This window comes from Protomyctophum parallelum (assembly GCF_964188405.1).
Source record: "Protomyctophum parallelum genome assembly, chromosome: 21".
NCBI lineage: Eukaryota > Metazoa > Chordata > Actinopteri > Myctophiformes > Myctophidae > Protomyctophum > Protomyctophum parallelum.
Window position 1 is genome coordinate 35115509 of NC_139713.1, and position 12827 is coordinate 35128335.

The 12827-nt window shown below is 41.6% G+C and overlaps 1 protein-coding gene across 1 annotated transcript; it reads right to left on the reverse strand.

Moving 5' to 3' along the window:
* Window positions 1-3079: 3079 nt before the first annotated feature.
* dolpp1 (dolichyldiphosphatase 1) lies at window positions 3080-12481 on the reverse strand. The gene is made up of 8 exons (XM_083794315.1): window positions 12373-12481; window positions 10367-10467; window positions 10024-10108; window positions 9491-9590; window positions 8999-9097; window positions 7493-7621; window positions 6497-6586; window positions 3080-4761 (listed from the first exon to the last, which is right to left on the reverse strand). Exons 1-8 carry the CDS (start codon window positions 12446-12448, stop codon window positions 4725-4727), a joined length of 717 nt encoding a protein of 238 aa, XP_083650441.1. The 5' UTR covers window positions 12449-12481; the 3' UTR covers window positions 3080-4724.
* Between the last annotated feature and the right edge of the window lie 346 nt (window positions 12482-12827).

Below are 12827 nucleotides of genomic sequence, written 5' to 3' on the forward strand. Positions count from 1 at the left end.
CCATCATCGTTGTGGTTTCCTGCGGGAGGCTTGAGCAAGCATGGCTGGCGGTGGCGTCCAAGTCCATTGTCGTCGTTGCGGTCTCTTGAGAAAGGCTTGAGCCTGGGGAAAGCAGCTCAAGTAATGCAGCCGTTCCATCGTCGTTGTTGTCTCCTCCTGCGGCACCTGGCGTCATCACGTCCCACCTACCGGGGGTGGTGGTCGTCTGAGGACCAGCTGAGCCGTTGGGGCTGTCGTGTGCGGTGGTGTGCGTCTGAGGACGGGGCATGATGAAGGGGTCCATCATTGTCCCCTCAGTAGGACTCGAGTCGTCGGAGTGAAGCAGCCTGTCGAAGATGGCAGCCGTTAGGTCTTCTAAACTGTCTCCTCCTCCTGTGCCGGCCTGCAGAGTCACGTCGTCACCGCCCAGCTGCTGCCACCAGGGAGCAGCAGCATACAAGACGTCCCGCACCTGCATCTCATCCAGGGTGGAGTAAGAAGACGAGGAGACTGATGGCCCTGTTGCATGGACCACCTGATATCGCTGCTCGGATGTCTCCTTCATCACCACTGTTGTTGTGGGATGAAGAGGAGGATGTTGTTGCCTTGAAGCAATGAGCATCTTCATTGATGTTGCTGCTGCAATGAGTTGCTGAGATAACTTGACAAGTTGAAGCTGTAACCGGTACTTTCTTTGTGTGTGTCTCTCTTTGTACTGTGCTGGACGAAGTCAAAGGTGCAACTGAAGCGTTGAACTCGACCGTCTCGTTTTAAACCTTGAACCGACCAATCACACCGCATCAACAGTCGCGGTGCAGGCCGTTGCCACGGCGACCCCGATCTACGTCATTCGCGCTTCATTTTAAACAACGCGAGAGAACTCGACTTTCGATTGGCAGCCAGTTACTTCGTTCGTTACGTTACCACAGTGACGCCGATCCTCGCAGTTCGCGGTGTGAACGTGCACGCGTTTTTTCACATTTTAAATTTAAACAAACCGCGGACATTGGACAACTCGACTTGTGATTGGCCGAGAGAACCCGGCTTCTGATTGGCCGAGAGACGGTGGAAGGGAGCGCTCTGGTGCAGTCAGTCTGTTCAGATCTAACGACGGATCTGGCTGGAACTATTATTATGGCCAGTGACATCACGTGATGTTTATATTTACTTTATTATATGTCAACACATCAATGGATGCATTATAGCCTACTGACAGTTTGTCCAGCTCACACGGCTGTTGGTTTGGGCTAGTTGCGGTCGGGCGAGGCAATTCAGACAAAACAAGCGCTCCCTAACGTTGTTAGATATCATCCGAAAGTGCTTGTAGCAAATGGTAACGTCATCCGAAGGCGACTGCCTGGTAGTAAACAATGAACAAGTTGGCTATGGTAGTTCAAGTTGGAGATCACGCTTTAGCAGCTGAAAAAAGTGTGAATATAGTTTGGATTGGAGCATTTGAGTAAAATAGTGTTGCTGCAATGGCGAGGAGACTAGAACATCCTCTCTTTTCTAATCGAAGACTTGGGAGAACTGTGTTGTGTACGTTAAGAAAATATCCAAAAAGATGAAAAAGATATTTAATATGCACACATTCCTGTCACAGCCTGCATACTAGGGAATGTCTGACAATAACATTATGTTGTGTCTCTATTCGCTGATTCGTTTTTCTTGTTGAGAAAGAGAAATCCACAAACATGTAGTGTTATTTATTAATTGTTAGCCAGAGTTCCTGTCTACACAAAAAGAGTCCCAAATGTGTCCCAGATTGCTACCAAACAAAATATTATGCAATAAACAGGGGTCATCAACATTCATAGACATGACAAAGAATTTTAGATGTTCTTTTTGCACAGCATTATGTTCTCATTTTGATCATAAGACCCATCTGATCTGAATGTGAGTATCCAGGTCTTCTTACAGAATATATGACATCAGACATGACACTTATTTACTACGATACTATGGCATATGGCACTAGTACTAGTGGTTCTCAAATGTTTTATTTTCAAGGACCCCTTGAAACTAAGTGTAAGGCCCTTTTTTATACTAGCTCCTCGCCACTCGCCCTACACACTTCCACTCGGTTTTAGCATAGATATATAAATAATAGAGACGGCACCGGGATTCCCCTCCCATCCAGTGCTGTCTCTATGATTTATATATCTATGCTCAAACCAAGTGGAAGTGTGTAGGGCGAGTGGCAAGGAGCTAGTTTCAAAAAGGGGGTAAGGGTCAATCTGGTTCCATTCATACACTCTGAGTTACAGACCTGTTGTGGTCATTCAGGGCTAGCTCTTTGTGTTTCTGGTATTATTGTCCACTCATTTAGTAAAAAAATTGATTTTGACAAAAATGTCCAACACAAGCCAGCATGCCATGGTGATGACCCCTGGCAATAAATCAATGGCTTTCAAACGTTTTGTGAAAAGTCAAAATCTCAAGGCACACGTACTATATTCTGCTATTAGTGTACATTTCCATCCTACACAAAATTACTGTTGACAATGGAGAATTTGACATCCGTGTCTGAGAAAATCGGCTTAGTGTCTATTTTTGTCTTATACAAACATTAAATTCCCAATGACAATGGAGTTTTACATCAGTGTCTGAGCAAGTGAGCAAATAAGACATAGGCCCCCATCTTATGCCACCCCTTACCCCTAAACTTATTTTCCATTTTAAAATAGTTCAATTAGATAATCTACTCTACATCGACACGTTGTGATCTTGTAGATCAGCTATTTGAACTATTTTAAAATGTTTTAAAGTAGTAAAAAATGACATAAGTTTAGAGATAAGGGGTGGTGCAAGATATAGCTCAGTGTCCAGTACGATGATAGAGCGCCCCTCACTTCACACAGGTGTGACTTTTTGAAAAAAAGGAAAAAAAACTTATGCGAGGGTTTTAAGGATAGGTAGGCCTATAGGGAACTTTGCTGGTATCCAGCATGTAAAGCTCATAAAAACATTTTCTATAGACTGGCAATTTTCCAGCACAAGTACCTGACACAGAAGGCATTGGATATTATTACATTAGCATACCTGCATGCATATAACAATTATCTACTCGCCTGGGAATAATCCATATAGACATAGAATCTTTGTTTGTACTGCAAATTAATACTATGGCTATTCAGATAGTTGTTGGATTCAAAAACAGTCACATCGAGTCAAAAGCAATTTTGAACACTGCAATAAAGACTTTCTTTCCTTTTTTACATAAACTGTTTTTTATTCAGCCTGATATGGGTTACACATGGAAAAATGTATTTCTAAGAGAACTACTTCCCTTTGTGAAGCTAATGATATGACTGTTCCTAATCAGCTTTAGATCCCCCACATAACCCAGAACAACAGTTCCCCTGGTTGTGAGGAAAGAAACCTAATCATAATATCATGCTACATCTGCCCTGATCCCATCCCCACCACCACACCCACCCAAACCCACCCACCACAAAACAAGTTAAAAAACAGCAGTCATATTTTAAGTTTTCTCAACAAGTGATATGGAATGTTAGCATGGAAATGCAAGTAAAAAAAGAAAGAAAGGGTTTTCTGCCATGGCAGAAAGCAAGACAACAAAACACAAATGATTCCCAGAATTCTGTTCCCAGGCTGCTACTGTATATCGTTGCTGTCGGGTGGAAACGGGTATGTCCAAAAATGTCCAGGAAACTGAAAGGATCTAATGTAGTTATTCAAACCCTTAAAACACAACAAAGTTGAGTGGCAGGAAGTAGGGCATTCATTTATTGGGGGATGGGGGGGATAAAAAGTTGAAATATGGAAATACGTTTCGGCCTGACAGCAACAATATGTGAGGCATTAAGAGAAGACCATCTCGGTCCGTTGTGTATGTAAAACAGCAAAGGATTACAACAAAAATGCAGTTGTACAGTGATTTACTGTCATAATCCCCAAATGTGGATATGAACAGAACCAAGACATGATGCTCAATAGTACAGAAGGTACACAAAATGTACAGTTAGGTTGCAAATGAGCTTTGGAAGCTAATATATTAGGACTGACAGTCATAGACACAGAGGGGAGATCAACTGGGGAAAGAGGGGATCTTAACATTTAGCAAGTGTTAGTTGAATTTGTACTATTACATTTCACAAAGTGCAAATTTTCATTTGTTGTCTTAACCAGTTTTAGAAATTGCTCTTTTATAGAACAATGAAAAATGTCTATTTCCACTCCCCCCTCCCATATTATCCACAACCAAAATCTACCCAATCCAACTAGCATTAACCACCCATCACTCTGCACCCACCCAGCCCCTACCAGCTATCCATAGAATATTCTTAAAAAGCATCACTAATTAATTACATGCTGTAATGGCACTAGCCAGTTTGTTTGATTTGACTAAAGCCCCTTCTTTTGGCTCCTTGCATCTTTTACAGTACACCGTTACTGTCAGCGTGCGTTTTAGACTAGTTAAAATATATATTAATCTATCATTAAATAGTATGCCTCTTGCACAGTCTTGCATGCGTTGGAAAAGCATCTGGGCAAGCTGTACAAGAAGGAGAGACATGTGGACGGACTTGCTCAGGCTGTAGGCTCCAGGCCAGGTCCAGGCACACTTTTCACAACCTTTAAACTGTGTGGCCTTCGATTCCTTGCAACCATGTAAGTCCAAAAGATGGTTCTCCAGTGTGTTTGTTGAGTGAGCATGTGTTTGTGTGTACATGTACATAATGTGTGGTCCTTAACTCAGTTTCACAAAAGAACTGTAGATCTCACTGAAGTTTTGTTCCCAGCTTTCGTTGTCTGTTCCTAAAAAAGGAGAAATCAACAATTAGTAAAGAAATTCCAACATTGATGTGCCATGATAGTGAGTGTGTGTGTGTGCGTGCGCACACACACACACACACACACACACACACACACACACACACACACACACAGGTTCAGAATATCGGCTGACCGATAAATCAGTGGGGCTCTAGAAACAATACTTTTAAAGACTAGTTCTACTAACACAGACAGAAAGCTTTATCATGCTCTATGTGCTATTGGGCTTGCCATATTACACAAAGCAGAATGTTTGCATACACAACTAATCAGGCTGGGGCCCATTAGAACTTAGAAGTGAAGGAATTCTACTTCTTCCGGTGACGTGCACAATTTGCATGAGCCGGAGCACCCCGTTCCTCCATAAACACAGTTGTAAATCAAAAACACTTGTCACCCTGTCCTGATTAATACATCCCATCTCCGTAGGAGGCGGAGCAGCACAACATACTTCAGGACTAGCTGCTGGACTGCCAAATGCAGAGGTGGATGTGCCATTTTTTAGACCGACAGCCGTCAACCTCGACTATTCTCCACAAGGACCCACAGCCTTTGTGAGATATGTCTGTGAAAGCTAATAAATGTGCAAGGCACAGTCAAAGCCAATGTGCAACCAATTACTCACGTGAAACGAACGTGTGCATATCGTGTGAAACTTAAGCCAATGTAAAACACTACTCCAGTCAAAGCTATACTGTAGGTGCAACACATTACTCAAGTGAAAGCTAATAATGTGCAACACATTTCTATTTAAAGCTAATGTGCGACACTGTTCATGTGAAAGCTTACAGTATGTGCAGCACACTACTACTTAAATTATGCATGGGTTCCTCCGGCGGTTGAGGTCCCCGACTGTTGCAGAGATATGATCAAAAGGTCCTTTTTGTGTCCAACTGGAGCCTTATGGCCCACTGCAGGCCTCGCCGCACCACAGGGTGAACAGTCATGACATGAGTCCCAATTGTTGCATCAGTTAATATCATGACTGTGGATACATTCAGCCTCATTACTGGGTTCTGAAAGCCACACGCGCAACGCTGGTGTGAATCTAAGAGGAACGACTATATCATATGGTTACCGAAATCGGTAGAGCTCATCCATTCCTGCAATCTTCCAATTTGATAATGAGATATCTTCTGCGCATTCCTTTTTCAGGTCTGTGGTGAACCCAACCCCCACAGGCTTATCATTCTCATTCTTATCCAATTCCTTACTGGGACGAGCAGATGTCATGACACCATCTCTGCAGAATGACAATTCCCCTGTGTGAAATGCAGGCGGCACCACAGTGGTTAATCCCAGTACCATGCGTTCCGACAGCTGTCAATCTAATAAAATCTGAAAGACTCCCGACTTCTCCGAGAGATATACCGGTAGTGAGGATTCCCTCAGTAAAAATGCCAACTGTGCAAGCACTTAAGTGTTGTAATTCTTGAGACCATAATGTAAGCTAGACAGGTATTTACCCTGCACATTACTGACTGAGCACAAATACTGTTCACACAGTCTTGTAGAAGACATTACTATCTGGCAGGAGCACCAGAAAGAAAGTACTCTGCTGCTGCAACTCCATCATAGTAGAAACACCGGGCTGAATGCAAGTGTGTGAAATTAGAGTGTGAAGCCTGCATGAAATAAAATAATAATAATAATGATCTAATCTTACAATACGATGTACTGTAAACTTTAGTCTGTTTCCATCCGGACAAAATCTTACCTTGCTTCTGATCTGGTCACCGTGTATTCAAACCATAAGATGTTTGGGATCAGGCTTGTGTCTCGCACCAGGAAGTACTCTGATATTGGCCTATTATTGTGGAAAAGGAAAATGGGATCGAATGATAAGAGTATATGAATATATACACCCCCCCCCCCCCCCCCCAAAAAAAAGTAAATTAAACTTTATTTATATAGAACATTTCATACAGCAAGTGCAACCCAATGTGCTTCAGATTAAAACATTTAATATGGAGAAAATAAGAAAAACATTTAAAATTGAGAATAGACCAAAATAAACAATATACATCTGCTAAACAAATGAACATAGCAGATATAAACTGAAGATCAGCAGAGTGGATGTGCAGGTGCTGTGTTTCTTTTTTTTTTTTTTTTTTTTTTTAAGATATTTTTTTGCGGCTTACGCCTTTTATTGATTTTTGAAGGGACAGACAGTAGGCTGACAGGAAACGGGAGAGAGATGGGGGGATGACATGCAGTAAAGGCCGTGTCGGGTCCGGGAGTCGAACCCGCGGCACACTGCGACTGGATTACCAGTCCGGTGCCCAGACCGTTACGCTACGGCCTGGGCCGGTGCTGTGTTTCTTAAAGGAGCCTTCAACCTTACCTTCATATACCTCACTAATACAGTAGCTCATTGTAAAATGGCATCAATTCCATCTACTCGCTTTGAGCTTCAGAGATGGGCCGTGGACATTGGACAGTGCAAGAACCTGCATAATTCTTGTTTGAGATTACCTCCGATGATGTACCATCATGCTATCAGCGGTATCCAATGCCCACGAGTTGCAGAGTGAGTAGACAGTAACAGTAGCACCATTTTATAATGATGCAATACTCTCAATCTCACAATGATTCACATTGTGAGCTTGTACATCGGCTATTTTCGTCAAACAATTTGGTGTACTGTGAATGTAGAGACTATGGTCAATGAATGAAGTATATAGGTTTTAAGTAGTTAAATACGGGTCCTTACCATGCTGCCATCTTGGGGAAAAGTGGTGTCAGCACCTCTTGTGTGAACAAGAACCAGAATATGCCAATAGTACTACCCGCCACTCCACCATAGACCACCTGACTCCAGCTGTGATACAATAGGTAGACCCTGAGGATGATAAAACATGATTTTTAAAGTAACATCTTACACATCATACAGTAGCGTACCTACATTTTAAAATAATGTTTTTGTGCCACATATTGTTTTTGTACATGGATAATAATTTAACATGACTTAAGGTACACACCATGAGCATTTTCTTGTGCAAATAACTCAGTGCGTTTTCTTAATGCAAATTATTTGCTTCTTTAAAAAAGAAAACACTCATAAAGTCAATGCAAGCCTCCACATCAGCAACAAATTTCCACGCTCCTTATTTTTTTGCTCAGCTGTCAAATCATTTAATTTTATGCAAAAATATTCATCACAGATGCTTTATTTTTTACATTTTTATTTGTCACGCTCCTGGTGTGTAAAATCTTTATTTTCATTCAATTTACTCCAAAATGAATTTAGGGTTAGGCATACAAAGTTAATAGCTGTGTCCCTGTAGAAGAGTTCATATATTGATATGGGTGCAGGATTGCGCCAAAAACAAGCACAAAATGTGTTATTTAACCCCTTTTTGACCGCAGGAACTTTCTCTGAAATTCAAGAACATTCCTCCTTTTCCATCAGGAACCTAGCGGCCTCTGGGAGCTTTTACACAAGTTGAAAATGTTTTCAACTCAAACAATTTTCACAGAAGCATATTCGTTAGAGAAGTGGTTTGTTGATGTGTGTGGATTTCCTGAGCTATATGACATAACACTTGTGAATGGATACAGAGTGCGAGAGAAGAGAATTGTAAGCGTACAATGTGCTCCATTACTACAGTTAACCACAGGTGCCGTCCCTGGGTGTGCCTTCTCGCTTTGGCACCCTTGAGAAATGATGAGCATCCAAGGCCATGCAGCATGGTGCAGGGCCAGATTTACATTACAGTAGCTCAACGCGGAAAATCTGTGCATGGATTGGTGAGGAGCGTACCCACATAGTAAAAAAGAACAAGAGAAGTGTTGGTGAGGTGCTGCTGGTCTTGGAAAATAAATATTGAAGATAAAGAAAAAGGCTGCACACTCATAGCTATGCTTTTTCACATGTCTAAGGATTGTCTAATAGGCTATAAAATACTGTAGCAATAACAGTACGGTAGTTTCAGTTCTGCGTTTCGTGGTCAGTTGTAAATTAATACAATTTTTGTTCTATTTTCGTTCTTAATTTTTTGCAATCCATGATAAACAAATAACAGCACGGACTCGAGGGAGTGAAGGCACTGTCAACGACAGAGACAATCGTCTTGTAGATTTGCTTTTTTGGTTGGCTATTCATTGTACGATGAGGTTAGGCTTAAGTGGTTGACAAGCGATAACAGGCAAAAATAAGACTTTTGGAACATGAAAAATCCACAGCCGATTTATAAAAGTTAGGAAAACAATGTCTTACCTGCTGTATGAGACTGATAAGGCTATGCCCAACAAGATGATGGACAGTATGTGTCTCCACAACAGGTCCACACATCGAGCATTGTTCGTCTGATGCATTCTAGAACACAGACAAAACGAGTGGGTTCACAACTACCCCGGAAATAATCTTTTAAAGACTCCAAATCATAGAGCTAATGTAGCTAACTGAAAAGGGTAAATTGTGGGGATTAACCATTTAGAGAAGACTTATCAATATGGTGTCTTATTATGCAAAATAACTGTGAGGCTGAGGGTTGTGATATGTACCCTGAAATGCAACCAGACGGTTCAAGAACACTGTACACACAGTGTACTGTCTAGTCTAGAGCACTGATGTCAAAGGTGATTTTAAATAGATGCCTTTGTGATGCATTGTTCCCTGAGATATTTTTGTAGTCGACATAATCTAATTGAATCTTCTATGTCGCTTCCTGGTTCCTCAAAACTAACTTTAAAAGAGAATGAAACTCACCTTAAATAAAGGAAAAGAAAGAAGTAAACAACAAAGAACCAGATAAGCTGGGAATGACTGGACGGCATCCCGTAGTCTGTGGTCAGCGAGGAATGAGCCCCTGTAAGGACAGCCATATTTTACATCAAAGCACAACACACTAAATAAATAATCCACATGATTTAGTTGTACTTTATAGATATGATTTTGCAACCAGCCAGGAAGTTCATGCGGAATCCATCATATTTGTTATGTTAAATGAGGCATTGTTGATTTCGTCGACTAATACTATAACGAACATTTTTCGTTGACTTTTTTTCACTGATGGAAACTAAATGAAAACTAAGCTATGATGACTAAGACTAAATATATTGACAATTACATCAACAAATAAACTAAAATCTTATGATATTTAGTCGACTAAAACTAGACCAACACTAAAACATTCCAGGTGACATTCCAAAGACTATGACTAAAACTAAAATCAAAATGTTCTGTCAAAATCAACACTGAAATTAGGGTGGTATAGGATGCTGTCCCAGCACTGCATTTACCTGCACATGGCCGTGGCTCCCTAAGAATGTGCTTCAGTAGCCAGTTCACCCCTTCATTCAGGATGAGCCCACCAAAGAATGAAATCTATAACAATAGGTTATGGTTAGGGTGACGGGTCACAATCATGATATTTGACTTGACGATTAATTACGACTGACAATTATAATGTGTTTTAACAGTGGAAGATATAAATCAAAATTAAATGTGTACAATTAATATCGATCTTCTGACTCCATGGCCATGCATGGTATGATTAACCAAAATAGGGAGGCCAGATAGAAAGAGGTTACCGTAACATTACACTACAAATAAGTCACTTGTAAGTGACATACTCCAACTCACCGTGTGCAGTTCCCGTTTGAATACTATAAGCGTAACGAACCCCACGAGGATGGCAATCGGAAGCAGACTGATGTAGGCCAGCACTCGTCCTGTTAGATCACCTGAAACATGGTGACAATATGTTTGTGTGAGACATCATTATCGTCAGGATTCCCACAATTTCATTATCATTTACCATACCATCCATGGCTGTGGAGGAGTCATCATGTCAGCACTAAAGATGGATATTTGGACTAGAGTTCTCAAATTCTGCCCGAACCCGACCAGGCCGGACCGGGCCTAAAATATATGCTAATCACTGATCACAGTATGGCCGGGCCTCAGGCTCAGTGAAAAAAATAAAGAGATAGCATTTTTATTATAATAACAAAAAATAATTTTCTGTTCTGTCTGTTTGTGTATTTATCTATTATGAAGATGGTGATGAGTGGCGTTTCACTTTTACTCATTTTGGACTCATCAAATCAAAATTCTAATTACAGGTGATCGTGCTTTTTCAGTGGCCGGCCCCAAACTCTGGAACTGTTTGCCCCTACATATTAAGTCTGCCCGCTCCTTAGAGGCTTTCCAGCGGTGGCCGAACGGTTTGCGGAGTGGTCTTGATATCGGAAGGTCGCTAGTTCGTATCCCGGGACCGGCACGTTAAAATTACCACCGCTGAAGTGCCCTTGGACAAGGCATTGAACCCCTACCATGAAATGTTCTATGAGCAGGGCCTGGCTGTAAACAAGTTCTTGAGCTTAGTCCTGCAGTTACCCTGGATAAACATAGTACATTTCCTTTCAAGTCTTAACACACATCTCTTCTCCCTGGCTTCCAATGTTGTTTGACCTAATTAACCTGTCTAAATACTTGTGTTGCTTCGATGTTTTTACTATGCCATTTGTGTTGATTGTATGCTTGTTTTATGATCGTGTACAGCACTTTGGTTGACCTTCTGGTCTTTGTAAATGTACTCTATAAATAAAGTTTGATTTGAAAATATGAGAGAGTAAAAGTAAAACAGAGTTTGGGAGCAGAAAATGACCTGGTGTTGTCAATCAAGCCATTCCCTGTTGGGCCACCCTATTTAATCTAATTCTGTATCGCTGAGGTGCAACAGAGTCTGTGACGAGCAGAACATCACTGTATATAGAATCCTTGATTAACACACTATTTTTAAAACCCTTATTCATCCTCAATGATCCCATATCATATCCTATAAACAGCCAAACCCCTGTAAAAAGTCAAAGCCTACCCACCCTTTTCTCACAGTACAAACTAAAGGACCACAATAGAAACAAGCCATAGTAGTGCTTTATTGGGTCTAATCGCCTTAACACTCCGTGTACTGTACTATAATACTGTGCTTGTCTTTGCAAACTGTTAATAAAGTATTCTCTCAATCAATACAGAATATTATAAAACTAAGGTAATTAAACTCAGATACAACAACTCAGTACAAATGTAACCAATTTGGTCAGATTTGTAATACTCCCAATAGCTACACAATTATACATTATTTATCACCGAGGACGTCGTTATTTTTTGCCTTGCATTCCTCTGTGCAAGGGGCTAATTAATTAGCAGACCCAGTTAATGGAATCCAACACCCTTAGCAAGGCAACATTATTCTATATCCCGGTGGGATATTTGCCTTGTTATCACTGGCTATTTCTCATACTGTACACTGGTACATATATGAACGTCTATGAAACAATTGCATATACAGGAATCAATGTGACACTGTCGAAATTAAGCTATTAGCATCTCTGCTAGCCACCATTGTGGGTATTCTACCATCAACTGCGCATGCGGGATATCGTCTCACTATCTGGCATTCCGGGTTCAGTTCCCTGCTGAGCCGTTCATCTCCAAGCAGAGCATTATTTGGCAACAACACTAGCGTCTAGTCGAGTCCATTCAAATGCAAATAACCCTCCAAACAAACACCCGGAATAGTATTGTTATATGTATTGTTAATAAAAAAATAAGTGCAGTTATTAGAAGACACGTTGTTCACTCACCCTCGGGGAACTCTACGTGCGTTAAAGATATGGACCGCCATTGAGGTGGTGCCGAGCACTGCTCGTCCGACGCCATCTTACCCGGACACAACCGGGCAGGCACCACACGCGCGACCCCAGCCCAGACACGCGCCTAATCAACCAATCGCCGAAGAGTCAGACTAGCCTCAAGGTTGCAGATCCGGTTTACAGAAGATACGGCAATGGTCTGTGTGTGTGCCCGCGCGCGCACGGGATGTGTGCTTGCGCACGAATTGCCCGATACAGTCACAGGCGGGTTCTAGACCGGATCTGAGCACTGAACAGTAAATAGAAATTAGGCTTTGTCGGCAGAACAAAAAAGATAAATCCAAAATAAATATAATCCAGAAAATAATCCCCCACCACAGGATTAGTTTGTGTATAGATGACAGCTGGAGCACTCTCTGCTGCTGCATGTTGACCTGGTTGATGAC